This window comes from Eublepharis macularius, chromosome 5, assembly GCF_028583425.1.
Source record: "Eublepharis macularius isolate TG4126 chromosome 5, MPM_Emac_v1.0, whole genome shotgun sequence".
NCBI lineage: Eukaryota > Metazoa > Chordata > Lepidosauria > Squamata > Eublepharidae > Eublepharis > Eublepharis macularius.
The window spans coordinates 76,389,572-76,403,122 of NC_072794.1; the positions used below are offsets into that span (position 1 = coordinate 76,389,572).

Consider the following 13,551-nt stretch of genomic DNA (forward strand, 5'->3'; position numbering starts at 1 on the left):
CCTCAAAGGGTTTGTTAATAATTGACAGAGCCTTTGGGGAGGCAAAGAGGAAATTAACAAACCTTCTGAGGAGCAATCTTTGCTGGCTCTGGAGAGAGAGGTGAAATTCAAATTACACTTCCCGGCTAACATTGCATCTCCCTTCACGTGAGCATCCTCATGTAATTCGTCTTATGTAGTTTAGCTCTAAGAGGCATAATTTTCCTGAACTTTTGCCATTTGCAGTAAAATGGAGAAACACATCTTAGGAATCAACTATAAATGAAATCCTTAAGCAGCATTGTGCATTTTTTAGACACTTGGTGGCAGCACAAAACTAATTTAGCAGTGCACAGATCACAGTGGGGCATATATCTCCTTATTTTTCACAATTATGCAAATTAAAAAATTTCAGCAGATGCATCTTGTCACATCACAGTGAAAAGGTGCACTTGCTCGAAGCCCCAATTTGCTTAATAATTCAAAGCAGTAAAAGCCCTAATGCACTATAATGTAAAGGCTGAAGTTTAAAGCACGCAAGTACTCTTACCTTTAGTGCGTTTTGTGGCGAAAGTGGCAAGATGCCTGGATGGAAGGATCCTTGAGCATAGTATGAAGGCATGACCTGTAAATAGGTACTGTAGTCACCATAAAGTCCAATTTCACATTCCTAAGTGGAGAAAATAGCCCATGATAGCAAAAAGGAAACGCCACAGAGCTTTTGCCAGCCACAGATACAAAGAAATACACAGAGATGAATAGCTGGGACAAATGAATGTCCAGAACACTAACTGGCACAAACAGAAGCACAATTAGGATCAAACCAGTTCAAAGCCTGTGAAATTGGCGGGGGGGGGGGGTTCTCAAGTAGTCTTTAAGGTGGGATCGTGTACATATATACCAATTCACAAAAGGCAAGAGTTAACATGACTGATGCCAACATGGGTATGGTGTGACTTGAGCAAAGGTGTGTGCAACCTATAAGTTCACTAGTTCTGCCGGCAAGCACCAACTAAACTCAACACCAACTGAACCAGCTAAACTAATCTTATAAATAAAACTCATGTTTTCCCCCTTTATACTGCAACATTACATATTTTAATTATTAAAAATGCTCTTCCAAATGGCATGCATTTTGTCAGTAAGTAATAAGCTTGCCCTCAGGCTCGGTGGAAGAGAGGGCTTAGATTACATCAAAAGACTTTATGCCCAGAGCAGCCAGCGGTGCCCTTAGGTTAAGCCTTAGAACAAGTCTTTATGCAGTTTGTGCTCATTTCAAGTGTTTATTATTTTAAAATATGTATATACCCATGTTTCTCCTGAACATCTTAGTACTCAAAGCAGGTAACAATGGTGTAAAAACAATTTAATGTTTTTATATTTGTTTTCTGTAATTTTCATCAAACACACCTTATGGCCACACTAGCAGAGTATTCTCCCTGCACTCAAGCTCAGGTTGCCCCAAAAGTTCTCTGGAACAGTCAGCTCCACCAGAAAGCCAGAGGGGAAGGAGCCTCCCTAACCTCTTTTGGGAGCCTCTTCCATGTAAATGCTAGTTTTCAATGACTACTGTAAGGTGGCTCAGGCTTAATTTATCAATAACAAGGGCTAGTAACTACAGCTAACGGACAGCTCTTGCTAGCAGGTAAGACTCTAAACAATGGAGATGAAGGACAGACAAACTCTCTGACTTCTTTAAAGTATTCTTACTGCTATTATAAATGTTGAAATATGACAACTGAAGGGTTGTGCCTAATTTTCATAGAAAAAAAAGATGAAAATTGGCTGCCTTAAAAAGAGAATAATGTTCATCTACACATTATTAATACATAATATCCTGCTAAATGGAAAATGTCCGGTTTTAAGGACTGCTGGACTAGTATAGGACAAGTTTCTTTATGACAAGGATAAACTCACACTGGCATTTAGCATGTTCAGTTATATTTTGTCACCTCACAGTGCACAGGAGACTGAGGAAATGCTTCTGAAAGAGCTTTAAGAGGATGTTAACAACAATCCCACTTACAACCAGTGTAACACTTCAATTTCCTTTGTGACAGCAGCCATATATTGCTATCCCAGCTACAGAGTCTGTATAGGCAGAGTAATGAAATGATAAACAAAATTTTTTTACCTCTGAGCTTTCAGTTTCTAGTTCTCTAGTTTGAGCAGCATGATATGCCTGTGCATACTGTTGATACCACTGCTGGACTGCTTCCTGTTAAAGGGGCACAGCAATTTTGACCATCAACTGGCTTCACTGATTGTACAGCACAATTCATGTGTTCCTTATAGTGTAACCTTTCCAAAATTTATGTGCATATCACTTCACATACAACCAAACCATTGTTTAATGTTACATGACCAAGTCTTGGTTACATCACACTTCCTCTCTTGCATGCTTTCAATCAATTAGTTATTTTCTTTACAGTGTAAACTGCATTTGCAGTTTTGTCTTGGCCAGCAAACTATAGCTTGTGTTTGCTCTTCCAACTGTAAGAACCCATGATTTGAAGCTAGTTTGCAATTCTCAGTTGGTTGGGGATATAACATGAACCAAAACCACAGAAGCACGCTTATCTTAATCTTGTCTAGCTGAACTGAAAAAGAGGCACACATTTGGTAAGGGGATACTTTAAGCAATCTCAATTCCTGAAGCCTATCATCTACCAATATTTAGGATCATCATGAAGACATATACTGAAGTTATTAAACTCAAAGAAACTACCTATCGCATGCGATGCAACTCTAAGTGAACAATTCTCAACAGAAGTGTAGTCAACTTCAATTTTTGGATAGAGACTAAAACTGCCTGCATAATTTTTACAACTGCAAAATCATTATAGCTGGAAATGTTCATATTTTGTCTAACCTGCTCTAGTTGAGATGAACTGCAACTTACACATCCACAACTGATGTGTCAGCCTGTATTTAGCAGATAGGGAAGAGCTGCTAACAGATGTGCAGGTGAGGGGGGAGTCAAAGTGGGCAAAGCTGGAGTTGATGTAGCAGCAGTTGGGGAGGAGACAAACCAGAAGGGAGTGAGCAGCAAGGAGGAGGTGGAAATGGAAACAGGATTTTCCCACCCCTATGTTCCCTGCAGGTCCCTATTGGTTTTAAGATGGTATTCAAATAGCTGTGCTTAATTATTCTTCATCCTGTATATTCTTCAAACATTATTCCTCTTGAATATCTCAGCAGTTTGTTTAGTGCTTCCTTAGGAATGGGGGAAGGGTGATGGTTGTGGTCTTTGTTTTATACTGAAGTTTACCCCCAGCTTTGTTGATGTTTAAAGAATCTAATTCAATGTATTTCACTGTAATGCATAAAAACATACAGACCTCCTAAAGCACCATCTGTTCAGGTCTAAGTAATACCTTCATGACAAACTGTGGTCCAAGCAGAGCATGCCACCACCAGCTGCCATGAAAGCACATACGAGTCACATACCTGAGTGTAATCCCCGTACTGTGGTAAATAGTTACAATAATTTTCCACTGCTTGTTGTGATGTGGTTTCCTGAGCAGCTGCTGTGTCCAGCAAGTTATTTGGAAGCCCAGCATGCTGCTTATTGCTACTGGTTTTGCTGGCAATTGCTGCTCAAAGAAAAAAAATGTAAACACGTAATTAGTTACAATCATGTCAGAATAAAAGGCAGATTTTGATACAGAAATAGAATGGTGCTAGAATGGCTCCGTGTATGCCACCACTTCAGAGGAAGTAAGTCAAAAGGGAAAAAAACAGGCTAGAGAATTCAGACGATTTCTGAACTGTCCACCTTGTACATCATATTTCATTTTCGGTTGAGGCAAGCCACTATTTGTTAAGTTCAGGCAGCAAGTAGGCTAACCAAGCAGGTATCAAGAAAATTATGAACACACCCAAACCAGACTTTGAACAAATAATAGACTCTCCAACATTTGCATGTAAAAGTTTAATCTCTAAAATCTACAGCATCCTATTGTCTACATTTCAAGTCAAGATTTTAAATTGCCAAACTAAATGGCACCAAGACTGCAATATAGAACCATCATTAAATTAAGGGGAAAGGATTTGGTCTTCTGGTATTCTCAAATGTAAAGTTAATCAAATTGCAAACCAACAAAATCATAAATAGATGGTATATGACTCCAAAAAATTATCACTGATTTGTTCGTCGTCATCACTGCAGTGCTGGAAAGGTTGTGGCAAAGAAGGAACTTTTGCACACTGTTGATGGGAATGTCACCACATCAATAAATTCTGGAGAGAGAGCTTAAAACTAATTAAAGAAATAACTGGCTATGATGTTCCCCTGGCACCAGAAACAATTTTTTTAGATCAATGGGATAACATTTCTGTTACTAAAATTAGAAGAGACCTTATAGCAAATTTAGCAGCTAAAAGTGCTATAGTGATGTATTGGAAATTTTAAAAACCCACCCAACGATAGATAATTGGTTTCTAAAAGTCTGGGATTACTTTATTTTGAAAAAAATAAATGACAAACTTTATCACACAGAATATTACCCCAACAACACACATTTTCTGGAGAAACGGCATCCATTTTTTGAATCTAAAGAAAGCAATAACCTTCAACCCAAGTCAAGTGTACGTCAACTTTTAATGAGCTTCTGAGACATTCTATTACTATCATTTTTAGGTTTATAATATTGCTTGCTTTAGGACTTTATTGAAGCTTTATAATGTTAATATGTAAACTAGTTTCTGTCTAAAAATATTTCAAAACTGTTTAAAAAAATTCTTCTGTTAAAATGTAATTTATTACCTCTTGTTTGTATAATGCATAATAATATTAATAATTTTTTTAAAGTTCAGGCAGCAACTTGCATCACCTGTATTAGATGCACCTGTAACTAGATGCACACCTACCTAGGTATGTGCGATCTGGGTCCAGGAACCAGCAAAAAGGGCTGGATTTATGCCAATGCAGTGGAGCGCCTTACCAGCCTGCAATTTGTTCCGCCCATGTTGGGCCAGCAAAAAGTTTCCATCTTGCTATACGCTGATGATATGGTCCTAGTTTCTTTAACTAAAATTGGCCTAAGGGGACTTATACACCAATTAGGGGCATTCTTGCAAAGAAGAAGCCCTTACCATCAATTATGAGAAGACCAAGATAGTGTCCAAGAAAAGGGCTAAAATCTCCTCTTGGAGTATATTAGGAAATTCCATCAAACAATTTATTTTTTTCAATTACTTAGGTGCCACCTGTAAAGAGATTTTAAGCTGGTTTGCCCATGTGGCTAAGATAAAATCTTTGGCTTTAAGACTGGTTGGGTCAATTCTGAACTTCTATTTCTCCAGCAGGGGGTGGGGGCAGGGCAGTTTATAGACCCAGCTCTGAAACTGTTTATAAGTAAGGTTATTCCCCACTTTTTGTACAGGGTAGGGGTGGAATGAAACAATTATGGCTAGTCTTGAATGTATCCAGAACCAATGTTTAAGGTGCATTTTAGCCCTTCCTAAGGGCTCACCAGCCACCCTAATGAGAGGTGAAACTGAAATTCCCTCTATCAGATCACAAGCCCATTTAATGATCATAAAATACCGGATAAGAAACAAAAACACTAGAATTAACATGCTTAGTCAATAATCCTTAAACGTGTTATTATCTAAAGATCCTCAGCGTCTTCTGTTTCCTGACAATATATGTTCCAGATATTCTATCCTGGATGATCTTTTGGGCTCAACAACTGATAATTTAAAATCAGGAACTGGATATATGATTTTGATGCAAAGATAAATCGTATGTCCATTTTAAATTCAAAGGGAGCACCATGGTACAAATGATTTAAACAGGATAACTCTAGAGCCACTGTGACACTGAGAGATCTCTGTCTTTTGGTGCTATACCTCTGAAGATGCCAGCCACAGCTGCTGGCGAAACGTCAGGAACTACAATGCCAAGACCACGGCAATACAGCCCGGAAAACCCCCAACAACCATCTAGAGCCACTTATTTAGTTAATATCTTGAAATACACTCAGAATATCATTTACCTCTTAAACCATATCCCGCTGGCTCAGTGTGTTTGCATATGTGGCTCTAAAGAAACAGAGGATCTACCCCACTATATCATCATCTGTTCACTGTATTGCACCCCTAGAGTCAAATTTCTGGCAGCAATTTTAGATAGCTTACAGCAATACTCAAGAAGTTGAGAAAATTTCCTTATTGCTATCTAATACAGATGCAGAAGTATCTTATAAAGTCTCTCTATCTGCAATTGCAGCAAGAAAGAGAAGAGCATCTGTGACAACTAGTGGGGAATCTGGATATATATATATTTATCTTATAGTCCTAGGGTATTATTTGCTGTAGTTGTATTGATATTTTGTAGTACTTGGAGCTTATAGAGTCAATATCACCTGTAAATTTTGTTTATTTATTTAATTGTAAATTTGCCACAGCTAATGTCTAACAGCAATAAACTTACTACTACTGTTACTGGCATAATCCAGCTATGCCAGTTTCCCAGGATGAACCCCAGATCCGATCTGGGCAGCTGGACTCTGCTGGGCTGAATTATCTGGCCATAGATAGCTACCGCAAAGCCAAGTAGCTCAGAACTAGAATGAATGGAGTCAAGCTCCTTTGAATAGAATCAAGCTCTGCACCACTGCAGGAGAGTGGCACAGGACTGGCAGGGCACAGGAGGAGGCAGCGGACGTCCCATCTCCACCTGCCTGAATTCCAAAAGTGCCCTTTAAGCTGCTGCTGCTGCTGGCTGCCTTTTAAACTCTGTGATTCAATATGTTCCCCCCTCACTTCAGTAGAGGAATTCTTGGGATTCTCTGGTTTAACACTGGGGATTCTTAGGTTTGACATTGGTTCCCTTGCTGCAGCTTGATTCTGTTGGGCTTTGTTAGCTAAGCTTGCAGGAGAATTATTGTCAAACCAGAGGATCCCAAGCAAAGGGTGGTGAGACAAACAAAAGAAATTAAAAACCTTGGAAATGTTTCCCCCATAGGAAACAATGGAGAATGGCCAGGGGCAGCTTTTTCAGGGGTCCATAGCATTGGACCCTCAGGGTCCAATCCTCCTGAAATTTAGGGAGTCTTTAGTGGGCAGCAAGGAGTAGGTTCCCCGCAAATTTGGAGTTTGCTTAAAAGATACCCCCCCACAGCCCCCTGGACATTTTCTCCCATAGGGAATAATGGCCACTTACATCTGGCATTCTCTAACCCAGTCAGAGAATCTGACCCAGATATCAGGAATACCAGATTTTTTTTTTAATCCATGAAACCTAGACCCAGGTAACCCAAATTTTTTGGGGGGTGCACACCCCTACATTTACTCAAATTTAAGGAATATCAGAATTTAGTCCCAGACATAAGAGATCTCCCAAATACCAGGCTTGGATTTAGAAAGGGATACGATATGCAACAGCTCTTTTGTACTTTGTCCTTCCACCAGCATTTTGCCTTCTATAAATGCTGCTGCCTTAACATTTCCCTTTCAAATGCTGCCATCCTGGTCCCCTTCAAGTGGTTTACTTCTGGTCTCAAAGCATGAAGGCTGAAAAATGGGTTCAGAAGGCTAAGAGAGGCATTTTTCATGAATAGATCAGTGGGAGAGGGCACAGTTAAGCACCTTTACTGGATTTTCCCTGTATCCCATTCCTGCATTCGTCTTAAAGGGAAACTCAGGTTTAGTTCATAATGTATAGCTCTCTCCGTTACATTTCCCTGAAATGGTGGCTTGCTCTAAGTGTAATGTATGCAATGCAGATGATGAAAAACACCCCACTGAAAACTTTGCGTTAGACAGTTTGAACATAAAAAGTTCAGACCAGCAAATGCTGCCAGTAAACATTATGGATAAGGATTTGGGGAATCAAGCCAAGGATTATTATTTACATTAGATTCTGTTCAAACAAAATATGTAAGAGAATAGGGTCCCTAGCACATACTGGAATAGGGTAAGGTAGAAAGTAAATAAACGACTTCTTATCATTAACAAAAGGAACATGTTTCAGATATTAAGAGCTGGATACAAAGTCTGATTTCTGTTAACAGAAGGCACATCTGCCAACAGAATGGAACTTTTATGTTTCCTGCAGTCCAATGAGCCCCCCTAAATGGTGCTGTCCTCCAGAGGCAGCATTTTAGGAGCTCTGTTGGCTGCAGGAGGGGGGTAGCAAAAAAGTTCAATTCCATTAATGGAAATGCTTTCTGTTTAATGGAAATTTTAGTCTGAATCCAACCCAACTTTTAAATTATGCTTAGCATGTTACATTACTAACACTGAAATTAAAAAAAAAGATTTTATTAATTCAAAATACTATAGTCAGTATTCACAAGTATGCCAGTTACTTTCTATACTCACTTCTAGAGCAATCCCACAAGCTGTTTAAATAAATATCTATTTGCTTGTTGCTTACCTGAAAGACACACAGAAGGCAGTACACTTGCCAAGTTCAAATAGGGATTAGTGCTAAGATGGATTTCTTTGGGGGGATCTCCCAGCAGAGAGGTCTGTTTTTTTGAGGAACTCTGTTAAAAAAAAAAAAGGTTAGCAGAAGACAAAAACAAAAAACCCTTGCAACCTACTACTAGAACTGAGGTACAAAATCTATGTAATATTGATGCTCATGCGGCAGGCCAAAGGGCGTACAAATGCTTCTGATATCCACTTAAATGTAACATCTGATTACAAATTTTCACTTTTCTAGCTGAATTACCTGTGCTTTATTTGCCACTAAACACTTCTATTATTTCACTATTATTATTTAAAAATAATACTTAGAAGCAACACTGTAATCCCTTTAAATAGTGCCAAAATGTAACACATTAATAACATATAAAGTCATTGTTACATAATCAAAGAAAAGGAAACAGAAAAAAAGAACAATTACATGTGCAAAATTTTCACTAAATATTCTGATTATAGTTTGGCCTTTAAAAGGGGCTTCTGTTCCTGCAGTGCAGAACGGAACGCATTTTAAAATGCCATGCATGATTGAGATGAAACATTAACTTTAATGGATGGGTGGGCAATGTTATGGCATGGCAGTACTAAAAATATTCATTGGCTTCCAGTTTGTTTTCAGGCACAATTCAAACATGTTGACATTGACCCTCAGAGCTTGGGACGAGGGCACCTAAAGGACTGCTTCTTCCCATAGAGTTGCCAGCCTCCAGGTAGCATCTGAAGATCTCCCAGAATTACAACTGCTCTCCAGGCCACAGAGATCAGTTCCCCTAGAGAATATGGTTACTTTGGATGGTAGATTCTATGGCATTATACTCTGCTGCAGTTCCTCCCCTCCCCAAAGCCTGCCCTCTCCAAGTTCCACCGCTAAAATCTCCAGGAATTTCCCTACCTGGAGCTGGCAACCCTATTATGAACCTTCCCATGTTTTCCATGTTCAAGGTGCCCTTGCCTTCAGTAATCAGGGGGTGAGGGATAGGAGCTAGTCTTTTCAGTGGTGACATTCCACTTGTGTTATCTTTATTCTCCTGAGCATTTGATTTGAATATGTTTTTATTCTTGCTACTTTTAACTGCTTTGTTGTTTTTTAATGTTTTTATAGGATACAATGTTGATTGTATCAGAGGCTCTTAAGTGGAAAGACAGCGCAAGAGCAGGCCAACAAAATTAAGATATTGCATATTTCTTGTAGACTTTAACTATCAACATTCAGGAACTGCAATAGTGAAATGCAAAACCCCTCTTACCCCCAAACTTGAGTCAGGGCTTTTTGGCTGGCTTTGTTGTTTGAGGTGGGCAGCCCGTTGTCCTCCAGCAGGGAGGTTTGTCAAGCTCTGTAGATAAGCCTGTGACACTGAGCCAGTGCCTTCTGTCAGTCCCCCTGACGATGACAGATTGTCCTGTGCATTATTGTGCCTTGGCACTGTTTGCCCAACTACATGCTGATTTGGAAAAAATGGCAGCATGCCCATCCCTGCTGCAACTGGTGTTTGAGCCGGAGTCCGATTAGATACTGTACAAGCAGTCATAAATGTGGGGAAAAAACATTAGGCAAGAATTATTAGGACAATTTGCTTGTTTTTTTTTTATTAAGAGACAAGATAAGCAATGAGGAATTATTTTATAACTGCAAGAGACCAAAACGTTTAGTGATGTATGGGACAGAAAATTAAAAACCCCACCTAACAGTTATCTTTTAAAAGGATGGTTCAAACGTTAGTTGCAAATTGTACTTTTTAAAAATGTTATAGAAACCAGATAAACAATACAAAAGGGACATAGCTCATTTGTCAAGAGATGGGAGTTCTGAAAGCCAGAAACTGTGCAGCAGTCTAGTTTTAAAGTGGACAAAACACATTAGAATCATGGCTCCTCTCTCCTAAGGATATACAAGACCATTTAATATTGAACAGTTATTTTATTAAATGTATATTCCATCTCTCCCCTCAAAACAGGACACAAGGTAAAAATTGCTTATTAACATGCTTCTATTTCTTTTATTTACCTGATCACAGCAATAAAAGGGTAATTAAAAAAAATAATTATACAATTCAAATATCTCTTATTTATACTTAAACCTGCTTACATCTGATCTACCAAAGTCTGGAACTGCTAACAGGGGAGATATCAACTCTTTCCTGGGTTGTCTTCTCCCAGCTCCACTGCTCATACCGTTCTGGTTGGGCAGCAATCACTCAGTCTACTCAGAGGAAACTAATAGTGCCATGAGATTATGGAACAGAAAGCAAGGAAGACTTCCCACCACATGCCATATATCATGTGTGTGTGTGTGTGTGCCATCAAGTTGCAATTGACTTATGGCAACCCCAGCAAGGGGCTTTCAAGGCAAGTGAAAAGGTGGTTTTCCAGTGCCTTCCTCTGCAGAGTTTTCCTTGGTGGTTGCCTATCCAAGTACTGACCCTGCTTAACTTCGGAGATCTGATAAGATGAGGTTATACCACACCGCCACCTTCCCTCCTCATGTTATATCATAGCAGTGGGAGATCACTGCTGTTACTGCTACAGATAGGCTGATCTGGTCCAACAAACCAGTTTTCATTGTTTAAGTGGCCAGTCCTAGGATCCCAAGCAATAAAATGCCTGTGAGAAGAGTAGGCCATTAGATTACAGGCTGCCATACATAAGGGAGCCATTCCTAAGGGAGGTTCTGCTCTACTCTATAGTCCATTTTTGCTGCTGTGCCCACCTCCTTATTTCTAATGCCTTTCTTGATTAATTTAAGTAGCTCTTTTTGCATTAACAATAAAATGCCAGCAGGCAAGTTAAAGAAATACAGAAAACTAACATTTGGAAGGAAGCAGATGTAGTCAAGAACCTAAACAATAATTCCCAATGTAAATATTCAGGAAATTATATAGATATAATGAGGGACCTGCAAGGACTTGTGGGGGGGATCTCATTTGCCCTTCCCCCACTATTTCTTCTTTCCCTTTGCTGGAAGCCCCCAAAGGCTCTCTCTGTCCCTGCTTCCTTCTTTCCTTCCTGCCCACCAGTCATCTTTTTCTAATCCTGTTTTCAGTTTTCCTCCTCCTTGCAGCAGCCTCTCCCTGGGAAAACTCTATGCAGTTCCAGCCACAGGACCAGAATCGGTCACTAGGTCTGCTAGGCTGTGCCCCAGTAGCTCAGGGTATCTCACTTCCCCCTGTATCCTGCCTCTTCACAGTATTTCTTCTTTTCCTCCTCCTGGCAACCCCCACATCCTCACCTTTCCATACTTTGCTTTCTCCTTTCAAACTACCAAACAACTAACCAAACTTTTATCTGGCTCCAATTATTATTTATTTACAGCATTTATATCACATCTTTCTCTGCAACAGGGGCCCAAAGCACCTGACAGCACGCTCCCCTCCTCCATTTTATCTTCACAACAACTCTGTGCATTAGGTTAGGCTGAGAACATGTAACTGGCCCAAAGTCATCCAGTGAACCTCCATGGCAGAACAGGGATTCAAACTGGGGCATCCAGGTTCTAGTCTGAAACTCTAACCATTACACATACTGATTTTGTGGGATGGCTGCTGTTGAACAGTAGCAAGCAGCCAAACCTGGGAGAGTCATGCAACTCGGGTGATAGCCAGACACCCAGTAGTTGCTAGTGGGCCTGGCCCTGATGAGTTCCCTAGGGGCCAACCAGGGGCATAGGGGGCAGTGGGTATTTACCCTCAGGGACATGTGCCCCTACATCCACCTGTTGTGCTGAAAAATGTTATTCCAATGTGATGTGTGCCTGAAGCACACATACACTTCTGCATTGTGTTGGGAAATGACGTCGTTTTCCAGTTGTGACATGGAAGCGACCGACTGCACTGAGGGCCTATTTTTAGCTAATGAGCCCCAGCACAACCTATCACTTCTGTGTCTCACTGGAAAATGACATCACTTTCCAACATGATGAGGAAATGTGTGCATGCTTCAGGCACATGGTTCCCCCATGCAGGTGCATTTCCCCCCTGCTGGACAGGTGAGTGGGGGTGAAAGGGCAGCAGTTGGGGGAAGGAGATACCCCACCCCATTAGTCAGCTGGCAATTCTATCCCTCAAAGGCCAAAACAAACTTAGAAAGGGACTTGTCCCCTCCCCCTGCTTTATACTGACAGAAATGAAGGCTTGAAATCTGGTAGTACTGTTTTGGTTGCCAGGCAATAGCCATTGGTAACATATTTCTTAAAGCTACAGGCTCTTCTTTTAGCATTTGGGGTGGTTTAATCCCCAATGTATGTTTTTACATATATTTTTCTTCAAATGCAGGTTTTTCTCAGGTTTATAGAAAGATCTGTCTATGTCCCTAGCCTCTGGATTTAAGAATCCACAGAAATATGATATATGTTAATTAGGTTGAATTCGGCAATCTGCTTGTGCAAGGATTGAGGATCTTTGCTGTATTCCCCTTATCTAAGCTGTCCCTTCTGGCCTGGGAAAAGTCAACTTGTGGGCTCGTAGGAGCTCATGTATTAAGGGGGGGGCTGCATTCAGGAGAGGGAAGGAGGGAAACTGCTCTCTCCTCATTTTTACACAAGTGCAACTCTGCTGATGCAACAGATGATTACATTTTTGCTTTTTGCTCTTCCAAATGGCAGGTCCTTCCATATAGCTATGTGATTTCAAGACCCTGAGAAAGTTCAAAGTTTGCTGGAAGAGAACACAGCTCTGAAGCTTCCCATTCCACTGATGGGTCACCATATGAATCCCATTTTCCTAATGCTACTTTTTCTCATAAAATATTTAGCTTTATCCAACTAAAGATCTGCTTAAAACGCATGCAGCCAAGCCAACTGATACAGTAGTCATCAATAAATTCTCTTCATTAAATACACCTGTTTTTCACACAGCTTTTTGGTTAAGGCTACAGGGGCTGGTATAAAAGGGGACTGCCCTTCTTAATTATAGATAAACTAATCAGAGAAAAGCTTGTATGTTACTGTAACAGGATACAAAAGGCAACTTGCAATTGTGTGCTTCTCCATGGCTTCCCACATCTGTGCTTACTGGTGGTACATTACCCATTCCTACCATTGTTTGAAGAAGCACTGCTGGAGGCTCTCCAAGTAAACTTGATTTCTGTAAAGAAGTGCAGAAGTATTGTATATTGATATAAAGAACTCATATTAAACAGCTT

General features: G+C 40.2%; 1 protein-coding gene across 5 annotated transcripts in view; it reads right to left on the minus strand.

The window, feature by feature from the left end:
• RAVER2 (ribonucleoprotein, PTB binding 2) overlaps nucleotides 1-13,551 on the minus strand; it is a 93,276-nt gene that overhangs the window by 3,252 nt on the left and 76,473 nt on the right. For 3 of the 5 annotated variants that reach the window (XM_054979838.1, XM_054979837.1, XM_054979841.1), the window contains 6 exons: nucleotides 13,382-13,493; nucleotides 9,663-9,928; nucleotides 8,366-8,477; nucleotides 3,430-3,575; nucleotides 2,114-2,197; nucleotides 530-649 (listed from right to left, as the gene is read on the minus strand). In XM_054979838.1, the coding sequence (XP_054835813.1) occupies nucleotides 530-649; nucleotides 2,114-2,197; nucleotides 3,430-3,575; nucleotides 8,366-8,477; nucleotides 9,663-9,928; nucleotides 13,382-13,493 (840 nt within the window). The remainder of the gene's footprint in view (nucleotides 1-529; nucleotides 650-2,113; nucleotides 2,198-3,429; nucleotides 3,576-8,365; nucleotides 8,478-9,662; nucleotides 9,929-13,381; nucleotides 13,494-13,551) is intronic. The other 2 variants (XM_054979840.1, XM_054979839.1) reach the window with 2 other exon arrangements.